This window comes from Phodopus roborovskii, unplaced genomic scaffold (genome assembly GCF_943737965.1).
Source record: "Phodopus roborovskii unplaced genomic scaffold, PHOROB, whole genome shotgun sequence".
NCBI classification, from domain to species: Eukaryota; Metazoa; Chordata; class Mammalia; order Rodentia; family Cricetidae; genus Phodopus; species Phodopus roborovskii.
In genome coordinates, this window is record NW_026126558.1 from 7076854 (window position 1) to 7099966 (window position 23113).

Here is a 23113-nt window from a genome sequence, read left to right on the forward strand (position 1 = left end):
GACAGCAAGGAATCCCACCTCTGTCCTCTCTTCTTCAAGAGCAGCCTAAGGATGACTAACAGTGGGATCTGTAACTTCCTGGAGAAGCACATTCCTAAGTGTCCCTCTCAGCACAGGGTGCCACACAACATCTTGCCAAAGCAAATCTTGGGTCCACATCCACATCTCTGTGGATGGAAACATGGTGTAAATTCAGCTCCCTGACCACCTCAGCACACCCACAAGCCAGGCTGTTATCAGCTGTGCAAACTTACACCGGATGCCATAGATTGTAAGGGGGTCCAACTGCTTCTTCCCATGCTTGCCCTGGCCCGACAAGTTGGACACAGCCTGCACCTCTCGGTGGAACAGGTAATCCAGCAACGTTAGTGCCATCTTCTCGGCTGTGCGACAGTTAGTGCTGATGTGCAGCATGTCAGAGGGGATGATGGCACAGCGTACCCGCATCTCAGGGTTATTCTCATCACCCAGCCAGGTGCCATTGGGATAGTCCTCTGAAAGAGGAGAAAGGTCTCAGTTAGCAAAGCTTAGAAGCCTGTTCAGACAGCACAGCATATAGCTCAAATATAAATTCCCTGGGGCTGCTAAGCCAAGCTCCCAGCCTCTATCCATCTGGTTGCCAGGAACACCAGAGCTGAGATGTAGCCACTGGTGTTAGCCAGTAGCAGCCCCAAGCCATCCTGATTATAGAAGAAAACATCAAACAAGATTTGAGTTGAAATAACAGGAGCCTCTTGGGAATCCTCTTAAAGGGGAATAAGTATGCTGTTGGCACAAGTGTCCAAGCACTGACAGTCTCCAGGATCTATAGGCCCAACTCATCTTTGACCACGCTCCAATCAATGTTGTATGTACCTCTCCAAAACAGCCTTTGCCAGATCCCTTTATCACAGTACTGTCTTAAAATAGTGCAGGGATAGTAGGGCATGGAGACATACGCCTTTAGTCCCAACACTCAGGAGGCAGAGGCAGATGGATCTCTGTGAGTTCAAGGCCAACGTAATCTACAGAGCAAGTTCCAAGACAGTCAGGACTGTTACACAGAGAAACCCTATCACAATAAAGGAGAGAGGGAGGGAGGGAGGAGAAAGAGAAAGAGGGAGAGAGGGGAGGGAGGGAGGAGAGGGAGGGAGAGAGGAGAAAGAAAGGGAGGGAGGACAGGGAGGGAGGGAAAGAGGGAGGGAAGAAGGGAAGGAGGGAGGGAGGGCGGGAGGAAGGAAGGGAGGGAGAAGAGGGAGGGGAAGGAGGGGAGAAAAAAGCAGAAAGAGAGATCGATCAATCACAAGGGAGACATGCTAGCAGGGTGGAGAATGGGCATGAGCCCTCAGCTATAGCTAAAGATGGAGATAACTTTGGAATTCAGAACAAGATTAATAATCTTTTTCTCAGTGATAACAATGATATGTAAGTGGAGAGATGGTTCTCAGAGCCAGATCCTATTCTAGAAGTCACCCAGTCATTGCTATATCCAGTAGGCATATTAAAACTAAAAAATCTAGATTACAGGCATTGTGGCACATGCCTGTAATCTCAGCCCTTTGAGGGTTGAGGTAGAGGAATTATGAGATCCAGACCAGCACAGGCTACACAAGGAGACCCAATCTTAACAAACAAAACAAAAGTGGAGATGATAGATCACTAAACTAACCACAACCTGTGGGTGTACAGACCCCTTTTAAGCAAGAAACTTAACTGAGCTAAGCAAGAAATACCAGTGGCAACAAGAGTGGCAAGCAAATATTAAGTGTACTGCTGTGGAGACAGGAAAATCATCTTCGGTCAAAAGCGACCTAGGCCTGCTGTCATTCAGTGATACAGGGGACAAGCAGGAGGGCGAACTGGCACCCACTGAGCCAGACTGGCTCACAGTGCATTAGCTTCCACAAACACACAGATCTGTGGCCTCTGACCTTGGGCAGGCTACAGCAGAGTTCCCACTGGTAACACAGATACCCCTTGTCCCTAGTCAAGAGCACCAGTCACACTTGAAGTTTTCCTAAGCCATTCTTGGGGTTATGCTGAAGTCCTGGAAGCCAATGGCATTTGCTATTCTCCAGTAGGGGATGAGGGAATGGAGGGGGGTGCTAGAGAAGATGTGATTGGGGATGTTTCAGGGCTATTCAAATACACTATAGACCTCAGGTCAAATTAGCAACTGGGGTCAGCCTCAGCCTCCTACAGGCAACTTTTTAGACAACAGACTTGTAGTTATCAACTATAAGTGTATTTTCCATCCATATAAAAAAATTAATTCCCATCTGACATTCATAAAGTCAACCCAAACAGTTTACCAAACTAAGGCACATGCTTCATGAGATACTAATCATTCTGAAAATGAAGATAACTAGAATGAAGTCCCCTGGAACTTACCAGGTACCCACACTGCCACACAAAGCCTAGAATGCTTTCAAGCCAGCCAAGGGTTGATCATATTTATTTAACCTAGTACTTCCAGCAAGTGGTCCAGAGCTTCTTTGTAGTCCAGAAACTACCTCATTCTTATGCATTTATAAGCATCTGTCCCCCAAAGGTGTCCAGGAGGACCCATGGAATATGTGGCCACATCTGTGTTCACACACCCATTCTTAATACTCTGACATAATCCCCATCCACAAGTAGATGGCTAGGTATTTAATCAATGTTCCATATGGGAAAGGAAGCAGAAAGGCTGCAAGATGGCATGTGCCTTGAATGGAGGGAAGGCCAGCCACATGCTAGAGGACAACTATAAAAGCCAGAAGCAACTTCTATGACACAAAAATGGAGAACTTTTAAAATTCATTCCATAAACTACAGATTTCAATTTAGAAATGGCAAACTGCACCATTTTCTTTTCAAAAAAGTTTTCGGTATATGTGATTTTTGTTTCTTTTTTAGTAAACTATTTCAAATCAACAATTCTATTATATAGTTATGGCTTCTAACCAGTAACGCATAAATATTCCTTAGCATATGAAAACTAACCACAACTAAGAAGGGCTCTGTTACCCTATACCATGTGGTCATTCCACAAGCAAGATCCATGCATCTGCCGTCTCAATGGCTGGGCATGTCAGAGGTTGGTCACAATAAAGGAAAACAAAGCACAAATTAAATTGTAAGCCACTTGGAGCCTGCCCAGGCTGCCATTAGCTTCAGAGCACAGGGACCTAAAGGGTTTTTGTCACAGGAGGTTGTCAGTAAGTCCTGACTGATCAGCAGAATGTGGGGTGGAAGCATACTCGCAGAAACCATGGACTGAAGAGGGAGCAATCTGAACCAGTGATAACTGAAACACAATATTCCGCATTGTAATTAGGTGTTCAGCATTTTACATGGAGGATTAGTCCATCCTCTAGGAATTACCAAATGCCCACACTGTGGGAATGGAAAACCAACTAAATCCCTTAATTAACAGATCCTGCTTTGATTCGTTTAGCTAATTTGTATCTGTCCCACAGCCAAGTTGGCCTCTGAATGACTATGGCCCTCACATTCTCAAGAATGGAGTACAGGAGGGCCTAACTACCCACAGAAGACATGGGCAAAAACTAGCTTTAGTAAGCCCTGCTCCAAAGATTAGGAGCCACCATCTATTTCATCTAAACTAAGTTTGCATAACTTAACAAATTACCTAAGTAAAAAACTAAAATAAATGAAATGGCACAGGCCTACCATCCCAGCTACTACAAAGGCAGTGGGACTGAAATTTCAAGGCCTATCACTCCTGGGATGCAGGGCAAATTCAAGGCCAGCCTGAACAACTTGATGAGACACTGTCTCAAAATACAGAATGAAAAGAGGGCTGGGATATAGCTCAGTGATAGAGTACTTGCCAAGCACACACAGGTCCTAGGTCCCTCTAGTACCCTAAAAACAAAACAAACCAGGAAATGGTACCATTGTAGTATAACCAACTGACTTCAAATTTTATTTAAAAAAAAAAAAAAACCCATTTGGGATTTTTTTTTTTTTTTTTTTTTTTTTTAAAAAGACAGGTTTTTCTGTAGCTTTGGAAACTGTCCTGGAACTCACCCTGTAGACCAGGCCTGCCTTGAACTCAGAGATCCTCTTAAGCACTGGGATTAAAGGCATGTGCCACCACCACTTGGGTTTTTTGTTTGTTTGTTTTTTGTTTTTTTAACATTTGGAATTCTTAAGCAATAATCGCTTCAAAATCTTGATTCTTTAGACCTCAGGCACACACAGATATTCACATAAGAAGACAAGAAGCATCTGTCAGCTTGCAATTCTTGGCTCTTAACGGAACAAAAAGACTAAGTCCTATAAGTTTATCATCCATAACACCCCATATTAATAATGCTTCTATGACATAAGCCAGATGGCCTAACACGATCCACTGAGCAAAGAGACAAGAGCATGACTGAGTGCCACAGGGTAGAGGCCAGTACTGTCAGGACTAGTGGGCAATGAGTCTAAAGTGAGACATGCTCCTGCTTGGTAGTCCTTCTAGCACTTCCATGTGCAACAATCACTTAATAACGATGCTATCTGTCTCCAGACACTCTTCAGAAAACCACTGTGCCAGCACACTGCTCGTCAGGACCATTTACTAGGACACTGTGACCTACCTTTCCCAACCAACAAGAAAGCCAAACGGTGCTGAAATATGACCTAGTCTTCAAAAGTAAAACCATGAGTGGGAGACTGCCGAGTCCTAGCATTGGAGATTCCTGGTGCTGTCCACCAGCGCCATAACTGTAGACACAGCCAGCTTTTAGTGTGGCTCTAAGCCTCTACTAAAAACACATCTCAGAGACCCTGAAGTTAGACATGTTTCTGTTCCTCCTTAGGACACTAATAACAAAGCAAGTGCTAAGCATGATTGTTTTTCCTGGGTTCATTTCAACATAATCTGTCACACTGACCACATCACAAAGTCAGATTCAAAAGAGAAAATTCTATTCTTATGATAATCTAGACTTCCCAGACTAAAATGATTATATTCCTTAGGGGTTTACACCAGCCCTAAGCAGCTGACCAGACCAACACCAGAGCTTGCATGGCTCTCACAGGAAAGGAGGGAGATCATTCAGGCTCCTTTGCTATTACAGACATGGTCCTTATGTGACTTCCTTAAAGAAGAAATGATTGGTACCTTTCCTTTCAGTTAGTGCTAAAACAGCCAGCTGTCCTGGCCCTGAGTCCACAAAGATACCAAAATTTACACACAAGTGTTCACACTTCACAATGTACAATAGCCAAAAGCAGAAAAGATCCAAATGCTTGTCAACCAACGATGTCACATAAGGGCAAGCCTGAAGCCTGGGCCATGCAGTCCCTGTCATACAAAGGGAGGGCCAGAGTATGCAGCATGCAGTCTTTGTTATGTGTGGGGAGTCAGGGAATGGGGAACACAGTCTCTGCCATATAAGGGGAAGCACTGATAACACCGCCCCTGTATGCATAAGGACACCAGCGCACAGGGAATGCAGCCCTTCTCCTTACAGGGAGAGGACAGGGAACAATTACGGCCCTCAACCTGGATGGCATGACCCTGTCACAATCAGTGCTCACACATTGGAACTCCCATTCACACAGGAGGATCAGCAGCTCAAAGGGCTTGGTGGGAGGGTGAGGAGGACTACTAACTGGTTTGAGGTTTGTTTAAGGGGGTGATTAAAAAAACAAAAAAGATTTAGATAGAGGTGACATTGTATAAACATGTGGATACACTAAACCAGTTTCTAAAAAACAAAAAAGATTTAGATAGAGGTGACATTGTATAAACATGTGGATACACTAAACCAGTTTCTAAGTCCATGGTCACGGGGCCCCACCATGGGGACCCCAAGAAACCATAAGGAGGAGTCTGAGAAAGAGACCCAGCACTAGCTCCTCCTGGCCCCTTGCAAATCCCCAGTGCAAAAGGCAGCCCAGCCCAAGGAGACTGTACTTCCTAAGCCTGGCAGTATCCTCTGGAAACCAGCAGAGAAATGCCAAGGACAGTGAGTGGCTACTGGTGCATGGTCATAAAAGATATTCCTCCTCAAGAAGCAGACCATCTAAGAACACCTCCATAAATCACTCTGGAAACCCCAACTGACATGGAAGAAATTGATTTCTGTGCAGGAAGGGGAAAGCGAGCATAAAGCCAACAGAAAGAACATGAGGAAGACTCAGGTGCTGGAAGGAAGCCACAGTGGGCTTCCCAGTCACTTTAACTTTCACTTCTGTATCACTCCTCTTATCAACAATAAGCTTCATGCGCTTCCAAAAATAACAGCACAAAGGTACAATTATGGCTGTGCTGACAAGCAGAACAGCCCTGGTAACGCACCTTCAGAGTTCAGGGTGATGAGTGTGACGTTGCTTCCAATGTTCTGGCTTCCTGGCTGGCCGCAGTTAGACACGGAGTCACTGGCCTCTGACCCGCTCTCCCCATCTTCATTGTGGCTGTCATCCTGACCTGGTACCTTCACCACGATGGTGTTCTGCCGACGCCCAGGAACAGCGCTGGCGGGAAACAAACACAGCAGCCCACGCTGTGAGAGGGACATGAGTGGCACACTGAGACTAGCCCTGACTCACTGTGCTGCGTGGACTCATCCCAAAATGCCTAGCTGAGCATGGACCAATGCACAAGGTGGGTCCCCCAACATGCGGTATGTCCCCACACACACCCTCCATGGATATGAGCAACAACATAACACAAAAACAGTCTGAGACCAAGAAGACACATAATATAAAGCAACTGCTTAAAAATATGAACAGCATAAAATAAATAAAACCGTAACTCACTGAAACAGCTTAGAATACTGCTTTCGGATCTCAGAGATCATCCTAGCAAGGCTGATTTGCACAATGGCCATCATGTGTCAAAGAGCCCCCATCCATCCATCATCCATGCTGTCAGACACCCAAGGTGACTCAGCCTCCAAAACACCTCCACACTCTCCATGACTCCCACAAACAAATCCCAGGAACAGTGTCCAAGGCCATCAAGAATGCCAGGAGTCCCCTGGGAGCCATTCTTGGTACTGGGCCCTGAAGTGCAGCAGCAGCCAACAGCCAGCAGCAGAAAGTTCTCAAAGAAGACCCAAGATGGATTTGTCTTCTGAATGACCCTGTCAACATTTTGGACTGTGACCTATTACACACTACAGATGAAACAAAACTCTATTTCCCACCAGCAACGTCACAGGGGCTTTAAAATTCTAGTTATCCCCAGAGGCAGAAGCCACACACATGTCCTTCCTGGACATGACCCCATACAACTATCCATGGTGAACTGGCTCCTCAACACTCCACACCCATGACCTCAGTGCAAGCCTGGAAATCCATCCTCTCCCCAGCAGCCTGGCTGGCCTCCAGCACCCCCACATCACACCCCAGACCTCCTGTTTCCTAGAGAACTGCACCAGGACAAGAAGCCAGAACAAGACTGGAAAGAGCCACACCCCAGAGGGGGAAAAAAAGCATGGCAGGAATCTGTAAGAACACTGCTAGTAACCAAAAGGTGGCAAAGCCTTCCTGAGGCACAGAGCCAGAGCCAATGGGCAGAGGCCCCCCACAGGGCATGGCCATTGTACATTTTCATTTCTGACTGAAGTTCCATTCAACACATCTCAAAAGAAAAGGCATAAGAAAAACAAAAGCCATAAAAACACATCTCCAACATTTACCAAACTCAGAAGAGGATCAACTGCAGGGACAGACAGACAGATGAGAGTGGCAACCTGACCATGTGCAATACGCTGGCATCTTCACACCCCAGATCAAGCCCAGAGGTCCTGACAGCTGCCCTGATGCTCTCACACTCACCCCACCATCACTAGGTACCAGGCTGGCCCTCCCTAACAGAAAAACTATGGTGGCTGCTAACAAAACCAGCCCTGTGACCACAGACATGGACATGTGTTCAGACTGTGCCCTGGCTCAGGAATGCTCATTTATCTTCATGACAGTGGCAAGGGAAGGTGGGGTGGTGGTGGCTACTGACTTGCTAATGATATTTTCCAGGGAATCCGGTGCCCTGTTGCTCAATGGGTCTTCCATCTTGGCTACAATGGCGTTCTGCCGATCATTGTTGAGTATTACTGTAGTCTGGGGGACGACGCTATGGAACAAAAGAATCACAAGAAAAAAGAAGACCTTAAAACAACAACATTCATTGTCAGAGCACATCGTCATTCAACACGGTCACCTTCCAGGGCCTGGACCGGAGAGCAGGGTTCCAGTCAAGGACAAGTAAATTGGAGATGGGACTCTTCAGGTTCTTGCTGGTTAGTATTCTTGGTTGACACAAATGGCATAATGAGGGCAGGCTGGGCTGTGGACATTTAACACAGTGGGTAGGACATAGGACAGGCTAAGACACTCTCCTGTCCTATGCACCTGCAAGCCACCTCAGCAACAGGTTTATATGAAAACCAGTTTCCTTTTCTTTTCCCTTCGTGTGTGTGTGTGTGTGTGTGTGTGTGTGTGTGTGTGTGTGTGTGTGTACAATATGCATGTGGGTTGCATGTAGAGGTTAGAGCAGGATATCAGGAATCTTCCTCTATTATTCTCTGCCTTATTTGTTTGAAACACGGTCTATCACAATGGTAAGGTAATCTTTTCAGCTAGGCTGGCAGACCAGCAAGCTCAGGGATCTGCCTGTCCCCAATCCCCCAGCACTGGGGTTGCAAGATATGTACAGCATGTCTGGCTTTGTACATGGGTTTTAGGGGCTTAAACTCAGATCTTGAAGCTTGCAGAAGCATGAGCTCTTACCCACTGAACCAACAACCCCCCCCCAGCCTGGTTCAACCTCTTTTAACCACATCCCTCCCAAACAAAGACAAGGCATGAAGGTCTCAGAACAGCCTCAATGTTCTTCTACAGCTGCACTCTTGGAGTGGGGCAGTCAACCCATGAGCAGCAAAGGGAAACATACACACACACCACCCACAGCCCTCTACAAAGTGCAGACCAAAACAAGAGGCCTTGAGGCTTGGCTTTCAGGAAAAAAAAAAAAAAAAAAAATACTAGGAAAAGAATGGGACATGGCCCAAGAACCACCAGGCTCACCCTAAAGGCAGCACTAGGGTGCAAATGAACAGGACCAGGAATTGGCTCTCAAGAGACTTTTCCTGCAGTCGCCGTGTCAACTTTTAGCACTTCACAGCACAGGGTTGTCTAAAGTGTGTTCGCTCTGAAGAGCCAGAACTGAAAAGAACTGCCACTTGATATTACCAGTTATGTTGCCTAAAAGCCCAGCATCCTTGTTCAGAGGAAAGGGTGCTACATACACATGAAAACCACCACCTGCCATGGTCACTAGCATCTCCACATACCATGGTACACACACCAACAGGTACAACAGCAACAGCATGTAAAGTCCAACATATGCCCAGAACCACAGCTAATTTTCCGAAATGCAAGTGTTAAGTACATACATACACTTTTGTTTCTCAGTCATTTCTACTTATTCTCTGATAACACCTACAGCTGCCCCCCCCCCAGACCATGATTAAGTGTCCACAGGGACCCAAAATAACTCTGGAGATCTCTGCCTGCTGCTATGGTCCTGTGAGGCCTCCAGCATTCACACTCCTAAAATAAATAAAGCACATAAGATCTTATACATACATATTACCCAAATAGCCATGTGTATACTTAAGCCCCACATACTCACATTGTGAGGCTTATGAACACTGTTCCCAGCTTTGAAACCTGTTTAGCCTGCATCCAAACCAAAAGCAGTAAATAACCCTGAAACAATGCATGAGAAAGGCTACAAATCTTCAGATATCATCATTTCCACATGTGCACCTGTGTGGCTCAGGGCAGAGGGTCTCCTGCACAGGTCCAAATAATGTCCCTTTCACAGAAACAGAACTTTCTCTGCCACCTCCTGGAATCTCTCTAAAGAACCATCTGTGTTTGGTCTTCAAGAATGCTATACAAATGGACTTATAGACCATCCACAGCAGCAGCTCAAAATTGTTGCTTCTGTGGCTGGGGATGGCTCCACAGCATGACAATGTTAATCAGTCTTGCCCACTGAAAAGTAAAGTGTTCCTAGGTTTCTGCATGACCACAAACTCTGTGCCTTGGTCATGAGCACAAATGATCCTAAGCACAACTGCTGGGCCATGTAGCAAGGACATCCAGCCTCCAGAGACCTAGCCATGCTGCTGCCCACCTGGAAGCTCCTGACTCTCCACATTTCTTCCAGCATCAAGGGCTGTCATCATCATTTGTTTCATCTAACAGGGCACAAGTCTCCCCCTTGGCTCTGACTGATATATCCTAGTGACCCAGAAGCTGAGGATTTGCAGGTCCCTCAGGTCAGTCTCCTCACAGTAACACAGTGGTTTATTTACTGCTGAGTTTAGAGCATTCTGGATTCAGAACATCTTCACCTGTCTATGCTAGTCTTTCTATGTTCTCAGCTTTCCCAAGTCAACCAACCAACCTACCTTCCTTCCTTCATCAAACTGAAGCATCCTTTGCCTGGTTCTAGACCCCAAAAACCCCCTTAGAGCTTAGACCTTACAGTTGGATCTGTGGTCTACCTTACAAGCTCCTGTTCAGGTCCACTTCTGCTCCAGTGCCAACTGCAGAAAGGCTAAACTGGGCACAGAGTGGCTTCTGCCCTCGTTACTGCCTGGGCTGTCCTACAGTAAGACTTTCTCTTTCTCTTTTCTGCTCCAGGATCTAGCTGTCTACTCCCCCTCGGTTTGTTCTTATTAAATTCTTTTTAATGATCTTCACTCATTCTTTTACAATTTTGAATTAACTGTTTATACATCTATTCACAGCTGTCATCTTTCTATTAAAACTTTGTGAAATAAAAGCTGAAGAGATGGCTTAGCAGTTAAGAGTGCTGGCTGCTCTTGCAGAGGACCTGGAATCAGTTTCCAGTATCCACAAGGTGGATGATAATCACTTATAACTCCAATTCCTAGAGGTGTGACACCCTCTTCTGGTCTCCAAGGGTGCTAGAGGCATATGATAATACACTTACAAACATGGAGGAAAAACACTCATTGACAAAACAAAAATAAATCTTCTTATAAGACAATAAAAATTGAGAAAAGGGGAAATAATATGACCCATAGGCTCTTGAGACTTTTGGAGGTAGGATCTGGTCTCTAAGACAGTGTCTTGCTATGTATCCAAGGCTAGCCTCAAACTTAACAACTCTCCAGCCTCCCCCTCTCAAGTGTTAGAATTATAGGCAAGTACAGTCACAGTGGCCTGACTATTCAATACACAAGCTGAATATTCTTGCCTTCATACAGCATTATTAAATCATTAGTAAATCATGCTCTATATAGTGGCAAAGCAACGGCTGTGGGATAGGTTGTAAACAAGTCCCTTGCACCTACTGTGGTCAAAGGACTGTCAACAATCAGTGTCTGGCATGCCTTCTGGGGTCTACAAAGATGACGAGCATTGACTGCAAAGGCTTCAAGAGAAGCGTGTTGCTCAATCCTAGTACTCTGAGACAAAACACCATGGTGCCTTCCACATAGACAGCATCAGATGGAACAATAAGTAACACACACACACACACACACACACAGTATGAGATGGGGCACCACAGTGCCTTACACTTCACACATACACAGGCAAACATACACACATAGAGTGTGAGATGGGGCGCTGCAGTATCTTCCACAGAGGCTGCAACGCAAAATAGAGACAAGGCACCTTAGTGCCTCTGCCACAGACAGCAGCTCAGAAAGACAACTCACCTGCCTGAGACCAGAGTTGACAAGGCACAAGTTAGATATGAACCCTACATACTCTTTCAACAGCAACTTTCCAAAACAAAATAAAAAGCTAAGCTTATACTACTCACAAGTCAGAATTTTCTGAGAGAAGTCAGAACACCCGTAGGAGAGCCTAAGACCTATTTTTACTTTTAAAATTGCTCTGGGTAATTCTCATGAGACCTCTGGCTTAAAATTAAAACAAAGAAAAACAAAAAATATACAACCTCCAAGTTCCATATACAGCCAGGATACACCTGGGAGATGCAGTTCTGCTGGATCGCCTCCCTTCACGCCTTTTCCTTCCCTGTTACAGTGTCCATTTAGCACCTCTAGTTTATTTATGGTGGTGTCCCCTGGACAGGAACATTCTGTCTATTTTGTGCAAGAATGCATTGCCAATACCTCAAGACCTCAAGCCACAATCAAAGTCTGCTCGTTTCAGGCCCACATAAATTCAAGACTGGGCACATATTGAGCTAAGTGTCTTGAAGTTCTGGAATCTTCATGCTGCTGGCCAACACCATAAGGAAGACAGGAAGAGGCTGCATGCAACACTAAGCACACAACAAGCAGAGGTTGTGACCACCTTATCCACTGGTCAGAAGTCGACTTCAAGTATTGATGATGGAGATTTGAAATCCAGTGGGTTTGCTGGGGGTGTAGCCAGCATGCCAGTGGGTACTTAGTGAATGACAAGTAACTTTTTACTGCTCAAGGCCACTGAGGCTTGCAGAACATTGAGCACTCGTCACTAGTCACAGCACTCCAGCCTTTGTCCCCAACTTCTGATTGAGACATTGATGTCAGAAAAGACTCCCACAGTGGCTCATATCTATAATTCCAGACTAGAGAGGCATAAAACTGCTGTGAATTGAGGCCCTCTGAATAAGAAATATTGATCCAGATGGCTGCACTGGCAAATTTCTATTTTTAATACTTACAATGCATGGTGCTGGTAGTATGACATCTGAATAAGGGATATATTGGAAAGGGCAGGGGACAGATTTTCTAAAGATGAACCAGAACCTTCAGAAAACAAGATCAGGAATGAGGCAAACATAGGGCAGAGCACATGGAAATGAGCTCACAGCAGACGTAGTAAAGACAGAAAAACCCAAAAAAGATGGAAAACTCCAGGCAACAAGGTCTTGTTACATAAGCTGGGTTGGTGTGCAATTCACAGCATCCTCTAGCATCAGCCTCCTAAATGCTGGGATGGGATTAAAACTGTGTACCATGAGAGGGAGACCACTCCTGACAATGCCTAGATAGCTAGGAACCAGAGGAAGAACAGCCTAGAGACCCAGGATAGACCCAAACACAACTGGCCCAAAAAAAAAAAAAAAGTGCACCATATGCCAGTCCCAACTCTTTTCAAATCCTAAAGAAAAACTACTAAAACAAATGTACATAGGGATTGGAGAATTGCCACAAAGGTAGAATGCCTACCTAGTATGTGCCAGATTTCATGGCAGTGTTGGAGGTGAATTCAGAAATGAGCAAACACTAGAAAAGTGAAACATAAAACATTCATAGGAGGGATGGAGTCATGACTCTCAGGACACAAGATTAATTCCCAGAACCTACATCAAGTGGCTCCCAACTGCCTGTAACTCCAGTTCCAGGGAAGTCAACACCCTCTTCTGGCTTTAGAAAAGCACATATACACATACACAGACCACACACATACATGCATTTTTTTTTTTAAAGATTTATGGAAGCTGGGGATGCAGTTCAGTCTGTAGCAAGCTTACCTAGCATGTACACAGTCCTGGGTTTAAGGCCCAGCACCTCATAAACAAGGCATGGTGCGTGCCTGTAATCACAACACTCAGGAGATAGGGGCAGGAGCAGTTAGAGGCCAAAAAGGAGGCTGGATTGCATATATGAGTATGAAGTACTTAGAAATAACAAGATCTGTACAAAATCTTATGGGAGAAACTAAAAACCTGACACACAGATGAAGAGATACGCTCTGTTCGTGTAACAACCTTGGATGGTCATGAAGACAACTCTTCCTAGAGCCACCAGGAGCTGACAAAGAACATGAGTTCTACAGGTGCTGGAGAAATCGTCTGAGCAGTCACAACAATCACAAGCCAGCAGGACATTTTGTTGTATTGGCTTTGGGGGCTGAAGCATGCCTCTGAGTCAGCAGGATTTGCTAAGGACTCCCCAAGCTTCGTGTGTATGAACTGGTGCCACAGTGGTTAATACCCAGTCCTGGAGTGTACAGAGGAACCTGTATGGCTGTGCAAAGCAGCACAGGCCAGGCAGGAAGATCAGGCATGACATTAAACAGAAACATCCAGAACTCAAAATTAGATAAGAAGTAAACAAGCCCATTACTGTGGAGAGACCAGATGTTCCACAGTCAAACAGCCCTATCTTGATCCTACCACACTTGGAGCCTACAGAGTAAATAGAGGCTTCTGAGAAAGCTGATGGCCCCAAAGCAGAAGCATGAAGCACAGGTTCCCACAGCATTCTCAGAAGAGATGCTCAGCAGGAGACCAGCTAGCTCTCCAAGAAGCAGGTAAACTAGGAGCCAAATAAGCTTCACCATACCATGAGCTCCCTTCAATGCTAAACAAAAGAAACCTAGGAACTAAGAGCAGGCAGCCAGATTGCTAGAGGGAGTTTAAACCATTGTCCATCACACACTTCAAGTCTCTAAAGTCAGTTGAGAGAGAAACAAAAGAATTCTCCTGGAAGTTTTGTACAATTGCCCCAAGGGAAGCTTTAAATAACTTTTTTTTTTTTTTTTTTTTTTTTTTTTTTGAAAACCACTATTATACAAAAACCTTCATTCATCATGATTTTTTTTTTTCATGTGTGTATTTTATTTGGTTTTGCTTTTGAGACATAGTCTCATGTAGGCCTCAAACTCACTGTGTATTTAACATAACCTTACACTTCTTATCCTCCGGTTTGTACCTCCTGAGTGTGGAGACGACAGGCATATGCTACCACACTGGGATTACACAGTGCTGGTGATGGAACTCTTACCCACTAAACCATCTCTCCAATCCTAAAACATTTTTAAACCTTTAAAAGCAAAAACCCTATTGCTTTTAAAAATAAGAAACATTGTCTTAGTTAAAAGCAAATAAAAATACCTGGTTTTAAAAGTTGTTATCAAGCAATATGGTTCTACAAGACAACCCTGGAGGCAACAAACTGTCACTGTCTGGGTACTGCCTGCATGGCTCCTGGCTTGCATCTGCACTGTACCAACACTCTCAGCTCAGCTGTGCTACCCACCGCAGGCTCCCTTCACCAGTCTGTGTCTAACTGCAGAAAAGAGCAGGAAGGCAGCTTGTTCGCCATCTGTATAAAAGATACCTATGCTGGCACCTGAGACCTTCTGGTCAGGCAACACATTACTGGCACCTTACTACTAAAATGCTTCAAGCCCAGCACTAAAGGCTGGCTCATTAAATCACAGGCTTCCACAAGGAGATGCTTCGACACCTACTGCTTCTACAAACATCTTCAGCATTAAAATACCTCGTTGCCCATCCCTACAAGTGCAACTATTTAAAATCAAATGGCATTCCTGCAAGAGAGACATAAGCCAGCCACAACAGAATTGAAGTCCATTTCCATCTCTGGAAGCCAAATGCTGGATGAAACCTCATCCTTGTAACCTCACAAGCGTTTTTATCATGATTAAGCTCTGGCATCAAAGAAAACAGGCCTCCTTTTATTTTTTTCTTGAATTTACTCATTCAGGTGCAGAATCTGAAAATCTGAACCTAATGCCAGCTGAGGTTGGCAGTATTCCACAGCCTTCTGTTTGCCAAGGAGCACCAACAATTAGATGAGCACCCCTTGAAGCCCACTACAGCCTCAACCTGTCCAGCCAGCAGGGAGCACAGACTCCCAGAGCAGAGAGAGGGTCTTGAGAACCACCTCTGCTAGATCTAGATCTCTACAGCTCTCTGCAAATGGGAGGCAGGGTCCTCAGGGACTGGCTCTGTGCTCTCTGCAGGCCTCCTTAGAGCTCAGCTGCTGATGATGACACCTGAGTTAGCCTGGGAATTACACTCAGAACCATCGAGTGGTGGCCCCAGGTAAACCGAGCACAGTACCTTATCATCCAGTATGATACTGCCTTTTAGCTGTTTCTAGAAACCAGTCTGCCCCATTGCCCAGGTTCTGTGTAGACAATTCTTATTTCTTCTCTGTGTCTATACATCAGTGACTTCACCCATCCTTCATTAAATCCTGGGATTTAGCTCTCATCCCCCAGGCTGCTCTCATTTCCTGTTAACAGCCTTCTAGAAAACATGGCCCCTGTCACCACCACACTTAAGTAGTAAATTGCCCCAGTTCTCCATCTTTCTAATGAGGAAACTGAGACTTGGAAATAAATATCTGGGACCTGGGAACATCCAATCAAATGACTCTGACACCCAATGCTCCTAAACAGACAGATTCCAAAGCATGTGTCCTTGAGGCTAAGCCACAAAAGCCCCTCTCCAGGTTCTCCCATAACCTGGCAGAACTAAAACAGAGAAAAGAATATGGCCAACACTTCCCCAGCTCCTGAAGATAGCCTATTCCAGGAGAAATAAGAACTGAGTTGTTATCCCCCAAATAGGCAGCACCTTATGAGGGAAGAGAATCACTGCCCTTTTATCTCCCTCTGAAGACATCAGTGCTATGTGGTGCAGGTCCAGAAGCTCTGGAGTCAAGTGTAACAGACATGGCTACCATGTGAGATGCTACCAGTGTAAGAGAAGCCAAAGAGGCTAAGGTGTCCTTCAGTGCTAGAAACAATCTCATCTAACACAAAACCCTCCCACACAAACATTCCAGGTTCTGAGCATTCACATGAGGACCATGTGTCCCATGTGGAATTCAGATATAAGATACCCTTACACAGTTTTTATGTAACTTGAACTTTCTAGGAACTCAACTACTATGTCAATCTAGAAAGAACTGCACTTTACATCATTGTAAATGGCACAAAGAATTCACCATTCTGAACATTCCATTGCCACCTGGTAGTGGCCACAAACCAAAACCTCACAGCAAAGGAGACACTCCAGGTTTATCTCTGCCACCCATTGCATCCTGAAGCACAGATTTCAACATGTGCTGCTGTCCTTTCACACCTACCTCTGGTGAGGCGGGCCACTTCACTAAACATTGTTTGGGAACGGATGGGCATTTTCAAAAACCAACTGCTTTAAGAGGCAATCAGTCATCTTGCGACCTTAATAGAGCGCCTGCACAGAAACTGGCATGCGTCTGCACGGAAACACATGGTGAGATATGCGGCCACTTCAGTTACAGGAGCAACTGTGCCCCCCTTTGAGAAGCTAGACACCCTTTGGGTGACAGAGGGGCAAGAGTGTAGATGGGGTGCTCTTGAGAGCTACAGGAGACAATGTGTGACTCTGCCCAGCAGCCCTCATTAGGAAACATCTCAGAAAGAGGACAAGTAGTCACTGGTACTCCTGAGCACCCCAAAGCCAAAGTAACCCCTACTCTCCCTCCCCACATACCCCTTAAAATCCACAAGCCATCTACTGCTGCTCTAGTTAACAGCACCCACGGGCAAGGTGGCATCCAGGAACCACTGCAGCCAAACCATTGGTGTCCCTCTATGCTTTCTGTGGCTCCCACTGCCGTCCTGCTGTTCTGTTCTTCCTAAACCCAATAGACAAGAGGATGTGGGTCTTGGAGCACAAAGATAACACTGTGCCCACTACCACAAGCAGACTTCCTCCTAGACACCGAAGGAAAGAATAAAAATAGCAGGAGCACTGGGTGGGTGCTGCTGTGCTGAAGGCTCTCATGCCCCACTGCCTATGGACCCGGGTACTGGAAGGATACCTTCTGAGGCACCTTTCCATCCCTAGTACTAAGCCGAGCACGAAACTTCCTTCCACACCAGCAAAGTACAAACCATACAAAGCTTTCTAGGAGGCTACAAACCTTCCATTTAAAAATTAGGCACAATGTAGAATCAGACTTAGCAGAAAGTTTGCTATGATCAAGTGAAATTTATATATACCACCCTTGAAGAAAAGGTAGGCAATGACCAGCCAGAGGTAGGAAAAGAAAAGAAGCAACATACGTGGGCCAAGTTCACGGCCAGGTGCAAGGAAAGATGAGTCTGTCTGCTCAAGCCAAGGAGAAAGTTGGAGCGACTCAGGTCGTTCCAGCACACAGCCTGTGTTTGGTTTCCGTCTAAGTGAAACCAGCACCATGGAACCACCAGGGCAGATATCCGGAGCTAGGGCAGATCAGTAACAGCGGCGCCTGGGTTGGCACAGGAGCACTTTTCCCAGGGTGGCCTGTGTAGCCTTGGCTTTTCCATACTTACCATCGCACTTTGTTGCAGGTCTGGGTGGCGCCAAGTGGGGAACCAGCCACCATGGGGACCTGGATAGGACTGTGTTGTTTGTTAGTGACCAGGTCTAGCTTCTCTTCCAGAGATTTGCAAGTAGCCTCGAGAGCTTGCAGCTTGGCCTCGATGCTATCCAACCGCAAACATATCGTCTGGTTAATAGAGTACAGGAAAGACTGGAAGTGAAAACAAAAGAGCTTCAGAGAGGGCATCTTACACTAGGAGGGGCAAGTCCACAGACCCTAGGCAGCTGGCTCCTAACTCCACCCAACCTAGCCCTGGGCCATGCTCAGGTATTCAGTGAGGAGCCCTGGGCAGTGTCTCAGTATTCAGTGAGAAGCCCAGCCCCTAGAATCAAACAAGACCTTTTGCAATCTCACCTACAGTAAGGCTACACAATAATAAGCTTGTCATCGTGTTCATCAGTAGATCCACACATTAAAACTACAAAATCTTCCTTATGATGACAAATTATAACTAGCATCCAAACAGCCTGGAAAATACAGGCCCTGCACACTCAGAGTGTATTCAGCCGCATCAAAAAAAAAAAATTGGTTGGACACAGGTACACCCCACTGAAATCTGGTAATGACCCCTTCCAAGGACCTTCTAAATAACAAGCATGCCACCTAGTGGCCCACAAAAGGAGCAGCTTCCAACTACCAAGTTGAAATCAGCAGCCAGCCAGAGGGAAAGGCTTTACTCCCTCAACTGCCAGTCCTGTCAGGAGCCACCAGATACATGACACACATAAGAATTCTACTATGAAGAGATCTCTAGGCCAGAATTCAGGGTGCTGGTTAATGACAGAAAATGTAGGAAGAAAGTCAGCAACATCTGGAGAAAACAGAAAGAAAAGGATTAGACTGGAGGAAAAAACTGTAGCCTTAGGGACACATCAGAAGGAAGGTGCAAGCCTGGGAAAATAGAGATGCCAGCTCAGGCTGACCCTAAACCTCAGAGCACAAGCAGTCAGAACAGACTGCTTCTCTGCACCTGGTCCAAGCTTAGTAGGGGCCAATCTCTGCTCTAATTTGAAAGGCAATTGCAGAATACTATCAAAATCACAACAGTTGCAGCGGCATATAGCATATCACCAAAGCCTAGGTGCAACAAAGCATAAATGCATGGGTCCAGAGCCTTGGCTCTTAAGAATTCTGAACTTGCTTTATTCCCTACTATGCACAGCAGTTAGGAACAGCCACAGGAATGTCCTATATACCCAAAGCCCTCACATCTACCTCTACTCATCACAACACAGCAACACTAGTAAGGAAAAGATTAAAGTGAGAAACTTGACCCTGCCCTGCTAACCACACTCCACAGATGCAAGCACCAAGGCTGTGTGTAGGAGGAAGCAAGCAGTAGCTCTGGACTCATCTCCAAGTGTCCTGGTTATCAATGGAAGCAATGTCAACAGTGCAGGGAGAGCACTAAGTAGTGGCCAGTTCTTGAGACAAGACCATGGATCACTAATTTTTATAACTGGGGGTTATCAACTATTTGCCTTCTAAGTTCTTTTAAGAGTTAAACCATTATTTTAACCCTGTATTAGAAACGTTCTGTCTGGGGTTTGGGTGGGAAAAAAAAAAAATCACTATTACAGATTAACTAATGTCTCAAGCAAATCACAAAGAAAGAGGGGAAATAATATTTTTCCTAACACTGCTCCACAAGTAAGGATGACCACAAAAAGCTCCGGCTTGTCTGTCTGTGAGAGTTACAGCTGGCAATGTGGCATGTGAATGTCTTCCAGTCCCTGACAGCACATGGCTGCATGTGACAGCATGCATATAAAGTATGCTGCTAATATCCCACCAGACCCCAGACAGCTACTTCCCTTTCCACTTGGTCTGTTTCTGTTTACAAATGTGTTCTGTCATACAATTAAGATCACACTTTACTTTGAAATCGGGCACCATCCTTCTGTCCACTGGTCTGAAGTTTGATTTCACTAAACAAACTCACAGAGGTACCTGCTTGTACCTCCTGCAGGCTGGGATTAAAAGTGTGCTCCATCACTCTTGGTCTGAGCAGATTTTTCAGTCCCCCACTGCAGCTGACACTGCTTTTCCTTGTTACCAGAGTGAACTGAGCATCTCAGCCCTCAACACAGGGGAAGCATGTGAACAGGACTGGGGTCATCTGAGTTGTTCTTGCAAATGTCTCCTGTGCTAATACTTAATGCTGATTCTGCAGACACTAAGTCCCAAATGAGCAAATCCAAAAGCTGACTGACTGATTGAGGGGGCCTCCAACCCCAGCCAGAAACCTCAGGACCTGGGGGCCATAGTGACCCTTAACTTTCCTCCCATCTGAGACAGGCCTATGCACACTCAAGAAGACATCTCATTTGCCTCCTTTCATCTTGCCAGGAGAACCTGGCCTTGTGCTTTCATGTAGCACTGGCATCTCCATGCTATAAAGCCCAAGCCCTTCCTATGGCATCATCTAGAAAGAGGGTCTTTGCAGATGTATTTAAATAAATGAGATCATCTGTGCCTGAATGAGAATAGGCCTCAGACATAGACTGTAGCAACAAGGCTGGGACTACCTAGAGGTCACAGGACAGAAGAGGCATGAAGAGCCTCCCCTGGAATCCCAGAAGGCATAGATGGTCCTGACACTCAAAGGCTGCAACAGGGTCAGTTCTGCTAGTCTAAGCCCACGTTCATGGTAGAAAAATTGACATAGTGTACACAAGACCCATATGGTACCTTTATAGAGGGATCCTGGCAATTGATCTCTAGTCGCTGGCGCTTCAAAGCAGGTTCATCATCATCTGTCACGACATGATTCTCCAAAACAACTGAAAAGCAACCAGACACAGAAACTGGAGTGAGCATGGTGAGATCCTCAGGGCACTTTACAACTACAGCCAAGCACAGTGCTGACACCTTAAGTACTTTATTAAAATTCTCAAAAACATCAGACCAACCAATCAATGTTCAACAGAGCCCAGCAGGCAACCCCACACTAAACCTTCACCTGTGATTCTCCCCAGCTTTACTTAGTGCCTGCTAGCTAACCCATGCAAAAATCAAAAGCACCCTCACCTAGCCGCCTTTAGTCCTGGGTCCACTCCCAACATGGGGCTGAGAGGCACATATGTACTGACAGCCACCACTCTCTCACAGATGATGCTCCCCAGAAGTCTTAAATTCAGATTATCACTCCTAGAGTCTCCTTAAAACAGATGCTTAGCCAAGGTTTAAAAGTGGTTATTCTTTTACCACTATAAAGAAAGTGAATTGCCTTAGCAGTTAGGAATATCTGTTTTCAAGCAGTCAGTATAGGAATGAGGTAATACGAATTTTCTGGAAAATCTGTGACTTACTAAACTGTACATGCACACAGCAGCTCTACTCTGAGAACTGACCCTGCAAAAATATCTGCCCAGATCAAGATCTTCTCTCCCATTCTCCACAAAGAAGAGAAGCAGCGCAAAGCACAGCAAACAACATCTAGGGAGGTCAGTAAACCAGGGCAAGCCTAGGAAGAGAGTGCCACAGAACCGTGTTTGCCAGCCCTCTGAAGTAAGTATGCACTGCCCACTGCGGCCTCGAGTTATACAGTAGAAGATGGGGCGGAGTAAGAGCCACAGGTCCCACACATGGCAGGAGCATCAGAAGGCGTCATGGAACAGGTGACAAGTACACAAGGGAAAAGGGTGCTGAGCATGAGCAGTTGCACTGCTGGGAACAGACCTGAGGGCCAGGCTACAGGAGTAAGTGCTGTGTGTGCATGCACATGAGTTTTCACACAGAGCTGGCACCACTGCCAGTGTCTGCTTTACTGAGGAAACAAAGTCCAGCAGAGTGGCTCTTGCTACTGAAAAATCAGGGAGACAGTTGAACCAACAGTTCATCTACTGTCTCACAGCTCTACCTGGGTGGTCAGGACTCAGGTCTTCCACTGCAATCTGAACCACATCCGCCAGGTCCTGTTCTGACATCATCCAGAACACGAGAAGAAGGGCACACCAATAAGCAAGAATCCAGAGGTCGCGGGGTATGCGCTTTCTGTCACCTGCAAAACAAATGCCAAGAACCACAAGGGAAGATTAAGAGTCACAGTGTGGAACAGATCACTAGCCCTGTGAGTCCGAGGGGTCTTAGAAATCTGCAGATGCTTTACTACAGAGCTCTGCTCGTTTTCTGAGTGCTCAGAAACATAAATAACTGCTGCTTTTTTCCTTTAAAAAAAATGTGAAGGGATGGCCCCAGCTGAAAGCCTCACTTCCCCACTCACTCCTCATGCCACCTCCAAACACAGCTTTCTAAGCAGCATTGGAACCCTCGCATCAATCCTAGCATCTCCGTGAGCCCCAGATGCATGGCCCTCCAGACACCCCGACCCCAAGGACTTCCCCTAGCAGATCCATCTGTGACTTTCTCCAGCTCCTGTGACATTTTGATTAAGCCACCAGAGACCTTAAGTTCCAACATGAAAGTAAGGTCAGGTCCATCAACACAGATCTAAATAAACAGTTGTAAATGAACAATTACAGAAAGACCAAGATAAACAGAACTCAAAAGCAAACAAACACAACAGGTAGAGCCATAACAAAAATAACAGAAAAACTAACAGGAACACAAAGGAATAAAAAAGACCACAAGGAGTGTTCAAAAATAGAATATAGAAGACAGGTGAAGAAGACCCAACAAGTGTATTGGGAGACAACAGGAGCAAGAGCAACAAAATAGGATCTCAGAACTGTTACCCAAGCCTCTCTTGGGGCTGGGGCACAACTAAGCAATAACAAGCACAAGGCCCTGGGTTCCACAGCCAGGACAGAAAGAAGGGGAGGGGGCACCTCAAAGTGTGAGTGGGGCTAGCGCTAGCCCTTGCTGAAACAGTCTCTTAAAAGGGTACACCAGATACCTAGGAGAAGAATCTCCCCTTACACATCCAAGCAAAAGCCTAGACGGCTTACAACACAAAGAGAATTCAATCAAACCAGGCAAAAGAAAATGGGTCAAAATATTTAAGATACTATAAGAGGGGCTGGAAAGATAGCTAAGCAGTTAAAAGTACTGCT

General features: G+C 45.7%; 1 protein-coding gene across 1 annotated transcript in view; it reads right to left on the bottom strand.

Annotated features, from left to right (window-relative positions):
- Window positions 1-23113, bottom strand: part of Banp (BTG3 associated nuclear protein) — a 70353-nt gene that overhangs the window by 27476 nt on the left and 19764 nt on the right. Inside the window, 7 exon segments of the mRNA XM_051201855.1 lie at window positions 255-494; window positions 6281-6456; window positions 7943-8059; window positions 18049-18248; window positions 20790-20881; window positions 21961-22047; window positions 22050-22101. Of these exon segments, the coding sequence (XP_051057812.1) occupies window positions 255-494; window positions 6281-6456; window positions 7943-8059; window positions 18049-18248; window positions 20790-20881; window positions 21961-22047; window positions 22050-22101 (964 nt within the window).